This window comes from Pelecanus crispus, chromosome 4 (assembly GCF_030463565.1).
Source record: "Pelecanus crispus isolate bPelCri1 chromosome 4, bPelCri1.pri, whole genome shotgun sequence".
NCBI lineage: Eukaryota > Metazoa > Chordata > Aves > Pelecaniformes > Pelecanidae > Pelecanus > Pelecanus crispus.
In genome coordinates, this window is record NC_134646.1 from 85,940,831 (window position 1) to 85,955,767 (window position 14,937).

A 14,937-nucleotide genomic window follows, 5' to 3' on the forward strand; every position below is an offset into this window, starting at 1 on the left:
CCCTACCGTCACAGGGGGTGGGCCAAGAGAGGGGAGAGATGCCAGCACCGGTTCTGTTGCCATCACTTAGGCAGTGCCTCTTTTATTGGCCTTGTTGCAAGATATTATAGTAGTGGAGATAATGTCCTTTAGCCTGTGTTCCCAAAGTGGTCCCTAAGCTAAAACTGGTCACCATGCCTCCAGGTTCCCTCTCTAAGGGAACTTGCATTTGTCTGCGTTTGTAATGTATTGGACAGAGACATGGGAGTCTCAAAGGTGTTGGCATCCTACAGCTTTCATGAAGGCAGATGGCCTGGCAGAGCAGAATAGACTGCAAATGAAGAAAAAGATTGAGTTTGTGCCTCACTTGACACTGGAGAATCCACATAGGCAGTATAAATGTGCCATTCATAGGATGAGGTTGTTGATGCCCACACCTTCTTGAGACACTGAAATTCATCAGCTACGGGAGAGGAGCACGTGAGAAACAAGACTTGGTTGATTCACGTGTGAGTGGAATTACTTGAGTTGTGCTTTAAGCAAAGGTGAAAACAGTGCTTTCGTCTGCTGAGGTTTTGGAACCTTCTGAAATCTGCTGTGTTTGGGAAGAAGAGGAAGACGAGGCTTGACAGCAGGACCCCTGGCATGAGAGGTGCTACAGGGTGAAGGTGTCTAGGTGCTGCTGGATTCTACTAATATCCTGTCCCTAGAAGATGATTAGCTAACAGTCTAAAACTAGCCATTCTTAAATGGCAAAATGCGGGACGATGTTTGACTTAGGAAAACAAAACCCAGAAGCAAACTAATGTTGTCCATCAGTGCTCTCATGCAGGTGTTGCAGGTTGTAGGGTTGCTGTTGTTATTAAAGAGGCATTAGCAGGGGGTAACTGTGCTCTGAAAAAAAGAGGAATTACCTGAATTAGTTAATTTCTGGTGTCTGCAGTTATTAATAGTGTGGTCCTCTTGTAGTAGAAACTAGCATTTTGTAGATGTGATTGTAAGGGTGGTGTTGGGCATACTCCTGTAATTCTGGGTATTGCTGCCTGGGTGGCTTTCCTGGCATTTATGGAATAAAGGAATAAAACATTCAACTTGGTTCACCCAATTATTCTTCTTTCCCCTTGGAACGGTCCTATCAGACCTTGAGAAGTAGCTTTTTCTTCATGTTGCTTTAAACTTTTATATAACTTTTCAAGATAGAGCCATTAAAATGCCAGACTGATTAGAAACATTTTCTATTTCAATATTACTCAGAAGTAATATTTTACTCTAACAGCTTTATTTCTCTTTGGCAATATTTCTGCTTGGATAAGAATATCTGAAAGAATCTCTGTTAAATTGTGATCTGTTTCATCATCAGCTTAACAATTTGCTGGTGAAATGTTTTTCTTTAGGGGTTTTTTGGAGGTGGGGAGGGAAAGAAAAACCTGGTGACTGATCTTGGTTGGTGAAAATATTCACAGAATCAGAGAATACTTGAGGTTGGCTAGGACCTCTGGAGATCATCTAGTCCCGCTTCCCTGTTCAAGTAGGGTCACGTACAGCAGGTCGCTCAGGACTGTCCCCCATGTGGTTTTGGATATCTTTAGGGATGGAAACTCTGCAACCCCTCTGGGCAACCTATTCCAGTGTTTGATCACCCTCACAGTAAAAAAAGGTTGGTTTGTGGTTCCCCCCCCACCCCTTAATGGAATTTTCTGTGTGTTGCTTCTTGTCCGGTCAGTGGGTACCAAGGAGAAGAGTCTGGCTCTGTCTTTTTTACCCTCCCAACCACCATCAGATGTTTATATTCATCGATAAAGATCCCCCCCCCCCCCCCCCCCCCGCCTTCTCTTCTCCAGGCTGAACAGTCCCAGCTCTCTCAGCCTTTCCTCGCATGAGTGATGTTCCAATCGCTTTACCATGTTGGTGGCCCTTCACTGCACACTCTCCAGTAGCTCCATACCTGTCTTGCACTGGGCAGCCCAGCCCACGCCCCAGCTCTCCCAGTGTCTCACCAGTGCTGAGTAGAGGGGAGGGATCACCTCCGTTGACCTGCTGGCTAATGCTTTTCCTAACACAGCCCAGGAGTCTGTTGGCTGCCTTTGCCGCAAGGGCACGCTGGTTGCTCATGGTCAACCTGGTGCCCAGCAGGACCCCCAGGTCCTTTTCTGCTGAGCTGCTTTCTAGATGGTCAGCCCCAGATGTAGTGGTGCCTGGGGCTGGCTATTCCTCCCCAGGGGCCAGACTTGGCATTTGTTAACCTTCATGAGGTTCTTGTTGGGCCATTTCTCCAGCCTGCCCAGGTCCCGCTGAATGGTGGCACACCCCTCTGCTCTGTCAGTCGCTCCTTCCACTTTTTTACCATCTGCAAACTTGCTGAGGGGGCACTATCTCCACATCCGTGTTGTTAATGAAGAGGTTAAACAGTATTGGCCCCATTATTGACCCCTGGGGTTACACCACTGCTCTAGATAATCTTCATCGTTTTGCAAAATATTTGAGCAGCAGTGTCTGCTCTTTCCTAGTTTGGGTTAGCTGTGGTGTTTTCTCAGGGTAAGGAGAAGACTGAATGTACCCTGTTGCATGGCAAGATGTATTTAAGGATGTACTGCACAGCGTATTTGTATGCTGCAGACTGTAAATTTTCACTCTTATGCCTATGTTGAGCAAGACAACGTGTCTGGTTCGTGTATGTCGCGCTGAGCAGCGGCCAGCTTGGAAGATACTGGATGGAGAGGTTGACTCCTCCGCTTCCCTTGTTGGTTTCTACCAACAGCTCTGGAAGCACAGAAACAGAAATATGCCTGCTTTCTGCTTTGAATTTGTCTGGCTTAAGATCGCAGTGATTTTGTGCTATTAAGATTTTCTTCCCTGAATTTAACAGCTCCTTGGGACCCTTTTTTAAAAAGGAATATACTCGCATCTAGTAATTAAATTGCCTCACAATCTTCCTTCTGAATAAGCTAAGTGGAGAGATCTCTCAAAGCGTCCTGACACATCCAAGGCACTTTGTCCAGCCCGCAGTCTTTTGTAGTCATTTTTTTGGTGTGTTTTGGGACTTGCGTAGCTCAGCGACTTGCACGTTCAGTGCTCTGGTGTTGGTATTTCCTTCACACCTGAGTCACCAAATAAAAGTAACCCACATTGTCGTGGTTTCAGATACTTGGGTTTCCCCCTTTTAAAATTCAGTGCTTCACTAAAAGTCAGAGACAGAGAGCAGAGGACTCCGTTGAGCTTTCTGCCTCTCGTTATAAATAGCACATCTGATGTACATCTACTCCGTTACTCTGAGTGTGCCCTCTACTCCCAGCCCCTGCCTGTTGTAAAGGATTAGATGTACTGGAACACCATCGCAGGCGCAGCAGAAGGGAGATCAGAACATTTGTGGTGGCTTTACGTCCGCATCCTCTGATTCTTGTGGGTTTGTGTCTGCCCCCTTATTTTGACACTTTTCCTAACAATAGTACATATGGTATAAATGTTCAGAAACTTCCTGCAAAGTAAGTGTGACTAGGGTGTATCATTAGATTTCTTCCTTTTTTTAAACAGTGTTGTTTACAGGCATTGTAAAGATGATTCATCTCCGTCTTAATGTTAACCAGCTTGGATGGGATGAAATTTATCTCGCTTGGTTCTAGCGAGCATTCCTATCCTACACATGGTGCAAATCAACTGTCCTTCCAACTTGAAAGAGCTTGAGAGAGTAGGGCCTGCTGACGCATCGCTTTTGTTCTTGGGGGAATTGTTTCCATTGTGTTCGCAAAAAAGAGGAGGGAAGTTGAAAGCTCTGCTCGTGGCCAGTTCTCTCCATACTTGCCTCGGTTGGGGGCATTCGTGTTTGTTGTAGCTGTTCTGGCTTGCCTGGCTTTGCGTTGCTCCTTACGTTTCCTGGCTCTTCTGGAGGCTGAACACTAATTTGTTCAAGCTCTCCCTCTTAATGTCTTTTATCATCTGAATTTCATTCTTTAATAGGGACATTATAACCAAGTCGTTCCATTATATTTTCAATTAGGGTAATTATTCTTCGTTTCCTTCAGAATCTTGTCTGGCACAGAATAGCTATATTCTACCCTGGAGATGGCTGTGGCTTTATGGTGGCTCCATTTTTCCAGTAAGTATAGCCTAAAAGTGCTTTGTTGTCATAAGTGCCCGCTTAAGAAGGCTTTAGAGTATTTTATAACTAAAGACCTGACCTTGTACAAATGAAGGAAACGGGGAATTTGTCTGTTGCCATCAGTGAAAGTTGAGTTGGGTTCTTTGAAACCCTTATAAAAACCTGGAAGGATTTAGTACCCCCGGGGTCAGAGGCACCATTGCTTTCAGCATCAGGGCTTAGTACAGCATTGGTTAAGATCAGGTGGTTTCCAAAGAACTTCAGCTATTCTGTGGGTTGGACCTGTAGAAAACAGGGCTTCAGGGGATCTCAAGAAGCCACCTACTCAATCCTCTCCCTATCTGAGGATGTATTTGGTGTCTCCAGCAGCAAATGCATCTAATCTGCTCCTGCTTGATGTTTTTCTAACTTATTCTTTGAAATGATCGATTTAAAGAGATTCCGTACCATGCCTTGATGATGTCTTTTGGATTTCTGCTACTCTTGCAGTTAGAAAACTTTGTCTGATGTTTAACCTAATTCTTCTGGGCAATTTAAGCCCATTACTATTTTTCCTCTCTTCAATAGACAGAAATATTTGCATGGGAATGTGAGTCTGGGCCTCCTCTGGTAGTCATACATCCCAAATGCTGTTGCCTTTTAATCCCGCTTTCCTCCCTGAGGACGTTGCTCTTGCTCTCATGTCCTCCAGATGAGTTTGCCAGAGTAGGCATCTATAGTTAGAAAGAGGATGGGCTTTCGGTTACGGCACTGGAATTCAGAAGTGAGCAGCAGTTTGGGGATGAGGTTGAAATTTGTTGGCAAAGAGGGGTTTACTCACTCGAAACTCGGCATTGTTGTTGCAAACCTCAACCCTGGATCAGTTGGGACAACAGAAGCTTAAGGCATAGTTAGTGACTCTCTTTTATGGAGGTCTTTTGGTTGGTTTTGTTGGAGTCCAGAATGCTGCTTCTGTTGAGTGGGCCCAGCTCAGCAGGGCTAGCTCAGCTATTTCTGGTTTTTATAGCAAATGCATGCCATACATTGAGCTCCCAAGCCCTAACAGATATTCTCCCAGCTTCTGCATCTGGGTTCTGTTCTTAGAGCTGGTCCTGACCTGTTGTTTTGCCTTAAAGTCACTTCACTTCCCTCCTCAACCAAAACACAATCTGTAAAATACTTTTGGTGAAGCTTAGTTGAAAACTCGTTGCCGCTTTGAGACTCTGGCGCATCACTATTCAGTCTTGTTTTGACTGCGTGGGTCCTGGGAATGTGGTGGAGAAATGAAACAACGGAGAACTACAAGAGTAAGGTAGTGTGCAGTAAACATTCTTCTGTTCCCAGTTTTATCTTTTGGGGATGCCCTTTCATCTTCATGCATCAAGTCAAAGTGATTTCTGAGCGTGACTCCTACAGAACCTCTCTGCTTTTTGGCATGTCTAACTCTGGGTTCGTGACCTGAGTCTTCTCAAACTGAACAAAAGGACTTCTCAGTCTTAAACTGAGCTAACGCAGGCAGGGAGCGGCTCAGCCGCTGAAACAGATGTACCTAGTGCCGCTTGCGATGCCGGGATGTGTCTTGTCTGGCCTCCAACTGCCTCTCTGAAAAAGCCCTGGTCCTTTGTAGGTCCTATGTTGGGTTGACATGCCCTAGGCAGGTGTCTCAAAGGGTGCCAGGCATCTATACTTAGGCAACTGAAGCCTACACGTTTTCTCATCTGAGACTTGCACGTGAGTTTTAGAAAGCAATTATTAGACTGTAAACGAGACTGTAAACTCTAGCTTGGGCTGTGCTGATGGGAGGAATTGGGTCAGCAAGATGCTTGTCTCTGCCAGAAGTCCCTGTTGCATAAAGTTTCCTTCTGGAGCTACTTGTGTGATTACTCCTAATCTGGTTTGATTAAATTGATCAAGGTTACAAAAATGTTTAGAATTAGCCTCGCTCTGTTTTGGGGGACTGGTGGTGCAGGAGAGGGTATAAGGGCTGAAGCAGGAAGGCAGAAGTTGTTAGCGGGACTGGCGGAGGAGCTGGCAGAGAGCTTTTTCCACTGGCAAAGCTGCCTGCAGAGTGCAAATCTGTCTGCTGCTGAAAGTCAGGAACTCCTCAACACAATGAATTGGCAGCGAAGAGCTGAATTGTGCCATCTCGCTCAACTTTTGCCTGCGAGTGAGACCTTGAGTTGACCTTGATAGTGAACCATGTTCTTCTGCAAGGGGAAAGGAGCTGGGAGCTGGCGCTGCTGAGCACCGCACGCTGCCAGGCAGGGACGTCCGTGCCATGTCGTACGCCGTGCCACCCGTGGAGGTGATGGAGGCAGGGAAGATGCTGCTTTGGTCTTAAAGACCATCCTGAGCAACGCGTAAGCCCGTGTGCCAGGCTGCCCCAGTCCTCTTGCAAAGGCGCTGGTATGCACGCTTCGAGCGTGGAAGTTACCAATCATGCTGCTGTCAATTCTAATGCGCTTTGTGTGGTTTTTATAATGCAGGGCTTTTAATATCACGCATGTCTTGAGGATTTGTTGTGCCTCTGTTGGATGTTGCGACAACATTGCTTCACAGCAGAAAGGAGGGTCCAAGACTTAAAGCCAAGAATGCACCAAAAACAAAAAATCAACTTGTTTAAACAATGCATAAGACAACAAAATGAACTTTGTTAGTAGGAAAAAACTTTTATTGGACAATAACACAGCCGGTTTAGGCATTAACATTTTTCTGTGGTAATCTAATCTGCTTTTATAGATGTAATGGCTAAAATATTAATTCTGTAGCGTTTATAAAAATGATATTCTGTTATCGATAATCTGATTTGTGGATGCTTTGGGAGGGTGCCTTTCTTCTTCATTGTCCAGTGTTGGTTTTCTCCTCTTTCTTGTGCTGCTGATAGGGTGAATAGCACAGCAAGAGAAGAGTGGTGTCCGGTAGAAAGTGCTTGTCTCCAAAACTGTCACCTTTGTGATGGAGGTGGTCTTCATCTCGCAGTGCTTTGGGAGTGGGAAGCAAGATGTGACCAAACTACGGTCTTCCGTGTTCTCTTTGAAAAAGATGGGGTAATGTGTGTGGTTTTTAACTTGATATCGTAGCTTTTACATCGAATGGTGAGAGGGTATTAGAAGTTTTGTAGGAAGGGGATAATTTGCACCAAAACTCTTGGTGTCTTGTATCTAGTTTAGGAACCACTTCTTCCCCTCTCCTCTCTCTCCTGCAGTCTGTAGATACGTACTGAAACACAGAAGTTGACCCTTTGGGGAATTTGGTGGTTCAAGTAGACTTTTCAGTCTGACGGTGGCTTTTTAGGGTGGTTTGTGCCTCTTGCCTTGTCCTGGTATTCCGGTCTTCAAGTTTTTCATCACTACGCTGATGTTGGGACTGGTAGGGTCTTTTGTTCTGCAAATGCAATGCAAAGCCTGGGCTCAGGTGCGACTAGAGCTCGCCTATGGTGTGGTGCTGATAAAGGCCATAATAGAAAAGATACTTTCCAAAAGACAAGGATTTTGCATATTAGTAGTATCCCTACTTTGCTTTCACGCAATGCTTTTTCTTCTGGTTTCATGATATTATACCCACCCTGTCGCTTGCAGTGGCGGCTTCCAGGGCGCTGCTGTGGCAGGTGCCTCTGCATCTGCATGATAAATCAGGTTTTAATCTGGCTTTTTCTTAGTCTGCTTGGCCTTATTATGTTCGTCATCTAGAGTTTGTAGTGTATTTCTCTGGTGAGGCTGAAACAGCTCTCTTGTGTGGGAGGTGTGAGGTTGGGCTGATGCTCCTGTCTGCTCTGCTCTGGTCTCTGGCAGTTCAGTGTGGAATAGGGATAACAGCTGAGGTTCTGTAAGTTTCTAATTGTTTGACCCTGCTTTAAAAAAAAAAAAAAATTATATAAAACAAACAAACAAAAAGCCAGTAGGTATTTTAACTGTTGCTGAACTGCTCTACCCCGCCAGGTCGGTGGTTTTGTCTGAGCGCCTGAGGTCCCGCAGCCTATTGACCTTGCAAGACAGCACCACGTCCGCTCTTCATCCCTGAACAAACATCTGTTCAACTTATTTTTAAACTCTGATGAACGGGGTTTCCAGTGTCCCGGCACGCTTTGTTCCAGGGCTTTGTCTATCTTCAGTTGCATTTTATCGGAAAATCTAACCTAGTTCGTTGCAAATCGATCTGCTCTCGTCCTTTCCGTAACAGCTCTGCAGAACTCCTCGCCCGCCTCCCTCTTGAGCGGAGCGGAGGTCTTCTGCCATGGCTCTGAGCTTCCCATGTCCTCACCAGCCCTTTCTCTTCAAATCTAACCCCAAATCCTTTGGCTCCTCATGGGACGATAAATGAGGTGCCATGGCAGGTGGCTGGCGTGGGGTTTGCGTCTCTTGCCTCCCCTCTGACCCCCTTGTGCTTGCGCTGCTGATTTTGACCTTTCCTTGGACCACTGCCATGCGCTTGCCTTTACTGACCTCTTGACTTCTAGAAATGCTTCCAGTTGCTCGAGGTCTTTGGCTGCTGCTTTCCAGAAGGCTTGCGACTCCCTTCGCTTTGGCGTTACCAACGTATTTAGAAAGTACAGCTTGCATTATATTTTCCAATTTGTTAATAAAACTGCTAAAGAAAACCAGGCCCAGGACAAATGCACGTAGAAGCCCTGTTGAAAAGCTCCTTCTGGTTGAGGCCCGTCATTGACAAGTAACATCGGTTTTAGGATGGTTTTTGAGTAGTGTATGCGTGTGGTTTGTGGTAATTTTCTATGCAGTGTTCCTCCTGGAGTGCTTGTGAGAACACCCACCGGGGCCATGCCAGGACTTTGCTGAAATCAAGGTGCTCCCAGCTATTAAACCAGGGTTATCTTGCCAAATAATATAGTGGTGCTCTTCAGAAACACCTTTGTTGTCTGCTCCAGGATCTCGTGATAATGGGGTATTGCTGATATTTTGCTGAATTTTACAGTGATTGGAATGATTTCTGTTGTAGACTGAAAAGACGATGGTGGTGTGTGCAAGATAAGTGGGTCCAAGTAGGAAAAGTACACATGGGAATGCTTTCTAAACTATAATAGTGAAAAATGTTTATGATTAAACATTATATACTTCTCCAAAAAGGAAAAAGAAGTTGCTGCTTTCTCTGTGTTCGTGACGTAAATGTAAACCTATGTGGGTGATATGACAAAACAGAGTGGGCTTAAATTCTGTTTAATTAGCAGAATGAAAACAAGAAGCAAATTCTACACTTGCTCTTCCACTGAGATAATTTCAGGTGTAATACAGCAAGTAAGTGGGGTGTCTTTGGAATACAACTTGCTAATGCTGTGTTAGTACGTGGGTAAACTTTGTGAAGCACTAGGCTTGAAGCTGTGAACTCTGACAGTTAAGATATTAAACAGGTATTAGTCTTGCAAACTTTCTTTGACCTTTTTTCCATGGAGCTGTTGCACCACTCTTGAATTTTTTTTTTTTTCTTTGCATTGTTCAGTAGTTAATTTGTTTATTACAAAAGTTAGAATAAGATTAAACAAACTGCTAATGCTTTTATGTAGCTTAATGAGAAGAAAATGTTTCTGAGGGATTAAAACCACTACAGAAGTTTAAAGGGGGGGGAAAAAAAAAAAAAAATTGAAGTCCACAACAGACTCAGGAATTTGTTCCACTTATTAATTGAAAACAAAGGCAAATCACTTCTGTTCCACTGTCCCCAGAATGTCCTCCTTGCATTGTTCCAGATCTCTTTCATTTCGCCCCCAGAGATTTCCCTCTTCTGTACTTTCAGCTGAATTTATTTAGGTTACTTCTGAGTCCTGGTCCTGCCGGCAGCTCTCACTGGGAACGCAGCTGCAGGCTCAGCCTCGCGGCTTGGTCTTCTCCGAGCGCGCCCGAAGCCCTCTTGTTAACCAGTTGGGCGTGAGATGTAGGGAGGACCTGCAAAGCTAGTTCCTAAATATTTTCTAGCAGTAATTTATACGTGTGCAATATATGTTTTGCTCCCCTGGTGTTCTTTCAGCGTGTGTCCGGTGTCTGGCGTAGGACCTGCCGGCCTGAGAACAGCCGGGTGAAATGGCTGAAGCGCGGCTGGAGGGAGCGTAGGGCGTGCTGGTGCTCGGGGCAGGACCCGAGGTGTCCTGCCTCTGATCGCCTTCAAGGAGACGTGTAGCTGAGCTTGTTGTCTCTTTCAGTCTTCTCTTGGGCTGTATTCCCCAAACCTCTGCTCTTCCCCTCATTTTTGCTCTTGTGGACGATGGAATGATCGGGAATGCCATGGAGTATCCAGAGCAAGGTGGGGGCTGAGTGCAGGCAGAGTTGAGTGAGGCTCTGGGACGCGGAGGGAGCGTGAAGCTGTGCAAGGCTCAACATCAACACGTCGTGTTTCTGTGTGCTTGGAAAATGGAAAAGGCACCTGAGCGTCCGGCTGTGCCATGAGTCCGCGCCTGCGGCGTTCCCGGTGTTAAGAGTTTGGCCGCTGGGTGTGGGCCAGCTTTGGTTGCCCCTGTTTCGGGGGCTGAACTCCGCAATAACGCAAGGCTACAGTTGGGAACTCCTGATGCATTTCCCTGTTATGGCTTTCCTGGAAAGATTTTTCCAGTTGACCTTTTGGGGAAGGGGGGAGAAAATGAAGTGGATTTTTTAAATGAATGCAGAAATTGTGAAACTTAACAGTACAATCCAAGAACTTTTTAAAGTCATCTTAAATGGTTTTGTTTAGTGAGTGTACTTAAAAAATGTAAACCAGACAGCTCTGTCACTGAGCATAGTCTTCAATCGGAGAATTACAGCTTGCTCCGGAGTTATAAGATAAGTGCATGCGGGACAGACTTCTTTCTCAGACTTTTTTAATCAAAAGGCTTTTTGTGGGGGAGGCTTATTGCTAAAGCTATCTGACCAGCAATTTTTTATAGCAAAGGAAAAAAAGCAGCCTCAGGGATCATTTTCTATAGCATTGTCACAGTGCTTTGTTATTTACAACCAAGAGAATGAACAACCCAAACCAATTCTAATTTTTATTTGTTTTCCTTACTTTATTTTTGCATTGTGTTCTGTCATGATTATTAGTGGCTATAAATATACATGTAAGATTTATTTCTTTCTAGAAATTTTTTTGTGCATCACCTTCTAATGTCTTCTGAATTACTAGTCACTTCAGGGCAGTTAACCGAAGATCCAGATCAGGCTATAATTAGTGTTTGAACCAGGAGAGATGTTACTAGGGAGCAGAGTGTATGTGCAGAAGTGAGGTACAGGGGAGCAGCTGGAGAGACCTGGAGATCCAGAACAAGGCAGCGGGTGTCCCGAAGGATTGGGAGGCAAGCAGTGGGAAGTACAATGCCCCAGATGCGGTAATCCTGAAAAGGAAGAAATACCTAAGGAAGGTGCTCAGTTGAGTGGATCAGGTGAGAGGCAGAGTTGGTCTTGAGACAGCTGGCAATCGCTAGGTAGGTAATGGTGCGCAAACATCAAGAGATGGGATCACAAGGAAGCTTTTCCAAGAGCAATGCTGTAGTTTGGGCAGTGGCAGAAACAGCTGAGGAAGGTGGGTCTCTACCAGAGCCAGGGAATGAAAGATGAGGATGGTAGAGTTTGGGACTGGAGGTGTGTTTTGATGTGATTGCAGGGGATAGATTTGCTCTTCTTGCAATCAAACCGAGCCCCTACATTGTTTATTTTGAGCTAAGAGTCACTGCGCAGTCGCTGCAGTCCGCTATTATGATGATGTTCAACACAGAGCAAGAACTTGACATCCCGTAACTTTGGAGTTGACATCCTGCAACTTTGGAGTGCGTTGCAGTTTGGGCTGGGGCTTGCTTGGCTGTTGCCCGTTTGCTGGTGCTTTAGAGGGAGGATGGAAGTGAGGGATGCTGGTCCTGCTCGGGAGGGAGGCTTGTGGATGAACAGGAGAGCCCAGAAGGGAAGATAGGGAGTTTGTTTAAGCTTAGAGCTGACCCCTGAGATGCTGGGGTTTCATTGCTGCCTGTCACCAACTTATTTTTTTTGCCCTAGAGTTAGGCTTAAAAAGTTAATAAAAGGGTTTTAGTCATTGAACCCCTATGTCTTAGGTTAGCCATCTACAAAGGCAGCTTTGCCTAGAGTTTGTAAGTAATTTTGAGATTTTCTTTTTTTCCCCCCCGTTGATAGATGCCTCTGTAAATGCCGATGGCGTTCTCCTTTGAATGCAAACGCATTTATTTGGCACCCGTAATTACTGTTGGGTTTTGTTGTTTGTTTTTTATTTTTTTAAATTTGTACTTGAATGAAACCGCCACTTGTCGAGCTTTATTTGGCTATGGTATGTGAGTTATCTTTGAGTTAAGTTTGTTGGAGCGGAGGTGCCTGGTTGCGTTTCATGAGACCTTGCAAAGAGGCTGTGCAGCACTAGATGGCACTCTGTCTCCAACTTTCGTATTTTCCCAGCCAAACTCTGCTAAGCTGTAAGGAAAAACCACTAGCATGATGCTAGTGATGGCATTCATGTAACTTTAGGAAGTTATATCTCTTTTTCACCTTTAGCACCCTTCTACCGTGAAATAAAGGTGGCAATCTGGTCACCTTTTGAAGACTTTTACTCTTGGTGACTGTTATTTTACACTGAGTTTTAAACGGGCTTATAAAGATTTGGCATTTTTGTTTTGCTATTGAGAATGGTTTACTGAAACTGTATAATTGAAATTGCTAGGGCAGGTTTTAAAGAATGATAATTAAGTAGATTTCCTCCAGCTTTTAGTCCTGTCTTGGTATTTTTTTATTACTTTGAGACCTTTGTGGATTGCAGAGGTGGAATTCTCCAAAGTGACTTGTGAGCACAGGTCACACTGAAGGATCGTATCGCTTTCTGCAGGCAGAAAGATTTAACGTGTCTGGTTGGATTTATCTAGTTCTGGTTCTTTCTGAAGTGTTGCTTGTCACTGCTGCGATTAGTTGTGGGGTTTTTTTTGTTTGGTTTTTTTAATTCTTATAGCTTGTTACAGCTCTGTCATTCCCTATCTTTTATCTCTAATGGCTGCATGGAGTCCAGTGTATAATTAATTTAGCCTTACTTTCTGACACAGTACAAGCTCAGACTCATAAAGCTCACTACGTACTTAAGTTTTTCGGATTGAGCGAGAATTCAGGTTTAGGAGTTAACACTGCTCTTCAAAATACTAAAACTTCACAAAGTTTAAGGGTGGGATTTCCACACTCTGTAGAAAATATCTATGTTTACTATAAAAAGACAAGAAAACACCACCCTGAAAATCCCATACCGTTTCAGGGTGTGACAAAATCCCTCTGCTTTCTAGAATAACTTTTGCTTATTTTGCAGTCATGATCTATTGCTTCTGCACAGCGGCTCTTTCTGCGGATGAGAGAGTCGCCTTCTAGGCTGCTTTACAAAACGGTTGGAAATAATCATCATTACCAGACAGCATGCGTTGGTACTGGACAGAACAAAAAGTGTTTTAATGTGGCAGTTCAAGCTCCGGTTGCGTGGAATTTAAGAAAATATGAAAGATAGATTTTTTTTTTTTTTTTTTTTAACTTCCACCCTTAAATTTAACACTAGTGCTTTTTTTTTTGGTTGTAGCAAAGATTACCTGTTCCTTGCAGCTTTCATGCATGGTATCTTGGCTTGGGGTATCCCCATCAGTCTGGGTAGTCTTCAGCTGTGTCGGCCTTTCAGCAACACTGCTAACTGCTGGCAAAACTAGGGATAAGAAGGGGAATGGATTTTGGCAGCTGTATAGGTGATACTTTTTCACTGTAGATTTTACCCCAGAAGCATGAAGAACACCCAGTAAATTGTCCAAGAGGAGTGCTCAGTATTACAGCATACGATGGCAGACAGTGAGCAGAGATGGCTGAGCTCAAAGCTAGAGCACGAAGACTTTGCTTCACATGATTCAGCGCTGGCTCGGCCGTGTTGCGGTCTCTGAGGGAACATCAAGCTGGTGTTTGACAGGTGGAAAAAGAAAAAGAAGGGCTGGAATAGAAAGATTTTCAAACCTGACTTTGGTGCCTGGTGTATGCAAATAAAAAGCAGAACTACCCCTTTATCACAGGAGCTTTTTTTTTAAAGCTCATATTTTGAATGTTTCTTGTAAGTAATGACAGTAAACGGATATTGGAATCTTGACCGATGTTGGCATCTTCTTTTTAGGTCTGTCTATGATGGAGAAGAACACGGTCGTTTCATGGAGAAACTGGAAGCACGAATCAGAAACCATGATCGTGAGATTGAGAAAATGTGCAACTTCCATTACCAGGGCTTTGTGGACTCCATCACGGAGCTGCTGAAAGTTAGAGGAGAAGCTCAAAAACTCAAGGTAAGAGAAAGCCGTCTAGACACGGTCCTGGGCATCCGGCTCTAGGTGGCCCTGCTTGAGCAGGGGGCTTGGACCAGATGAGCTCAGGTTGGACCTTCCAACCTGATCCACTCTGGGATTCTGTGAAACCACGTGAATGTCTCTTTTTCACCTTTTGTCTAGGGCATCTCTCCTCTGTCTAAAAAATACAAAAATAAATTAAATATATATCTCTCTCTTCATTCTTCCTGTAGCAATAGGTTAGTCATTTGAAGTTTGACAATTATTTGGGCAAGCTGGAACAGTGTGGTACGTTAAAAGCACAAGAAAGCGTAAAGCTGAGCCTGTTTTGCATTAGGAAACGTGCTTTTCCTGGTATACCTTGTACCAATTTCTTAAGCAAAAATAAGCTCTACAGTCAGAATTAGGTCTGCTATAGCAGCATCTACTTTAGTGCCTCATCTGACACTGAATTCTCATTACAGGTAGCGTTGTGTCTTGAGACAAATCAGCAAAGAGGTCGGATGCAGATCTGACTCTGCTGCAGTCACGAGGTGTCTGCCCAGCGGTGGCAAGTGAAGCATGAATATTTAAAAAGCAAATGAACATCAGAGCATTGTGAAGTGTTCAGCTGTAA

At 44.5% G+C, this 14,937-nt stretch overlaps 1 protein-coding gene across 4 annotated transcripts in view; it reads left to right on the forward strand.

Moving 5' to 3' along the window:
- EXOC6B (exocyst complex component 6B) overlaps positions 1-14,937 on the forward strand; it is a 312,903-nt gene that overhangs the window by 39,021 nt on the left and 258,945 nt on the right. For all 4 annotated transcript variants that reach the window (XM_075709031.1, XM_075709030.1, XM_075709033.1 and 1 more), the window contains exon 2: positions 14,156-14,321. In XM_075709031.1, the coding sequence (XP_075565146.1) occupies positions 14,156-14,321 (166 nt within the window). The remainder of the gene's footprint in view (positions 1-14,155; positions 14,322-14,937) is intronic.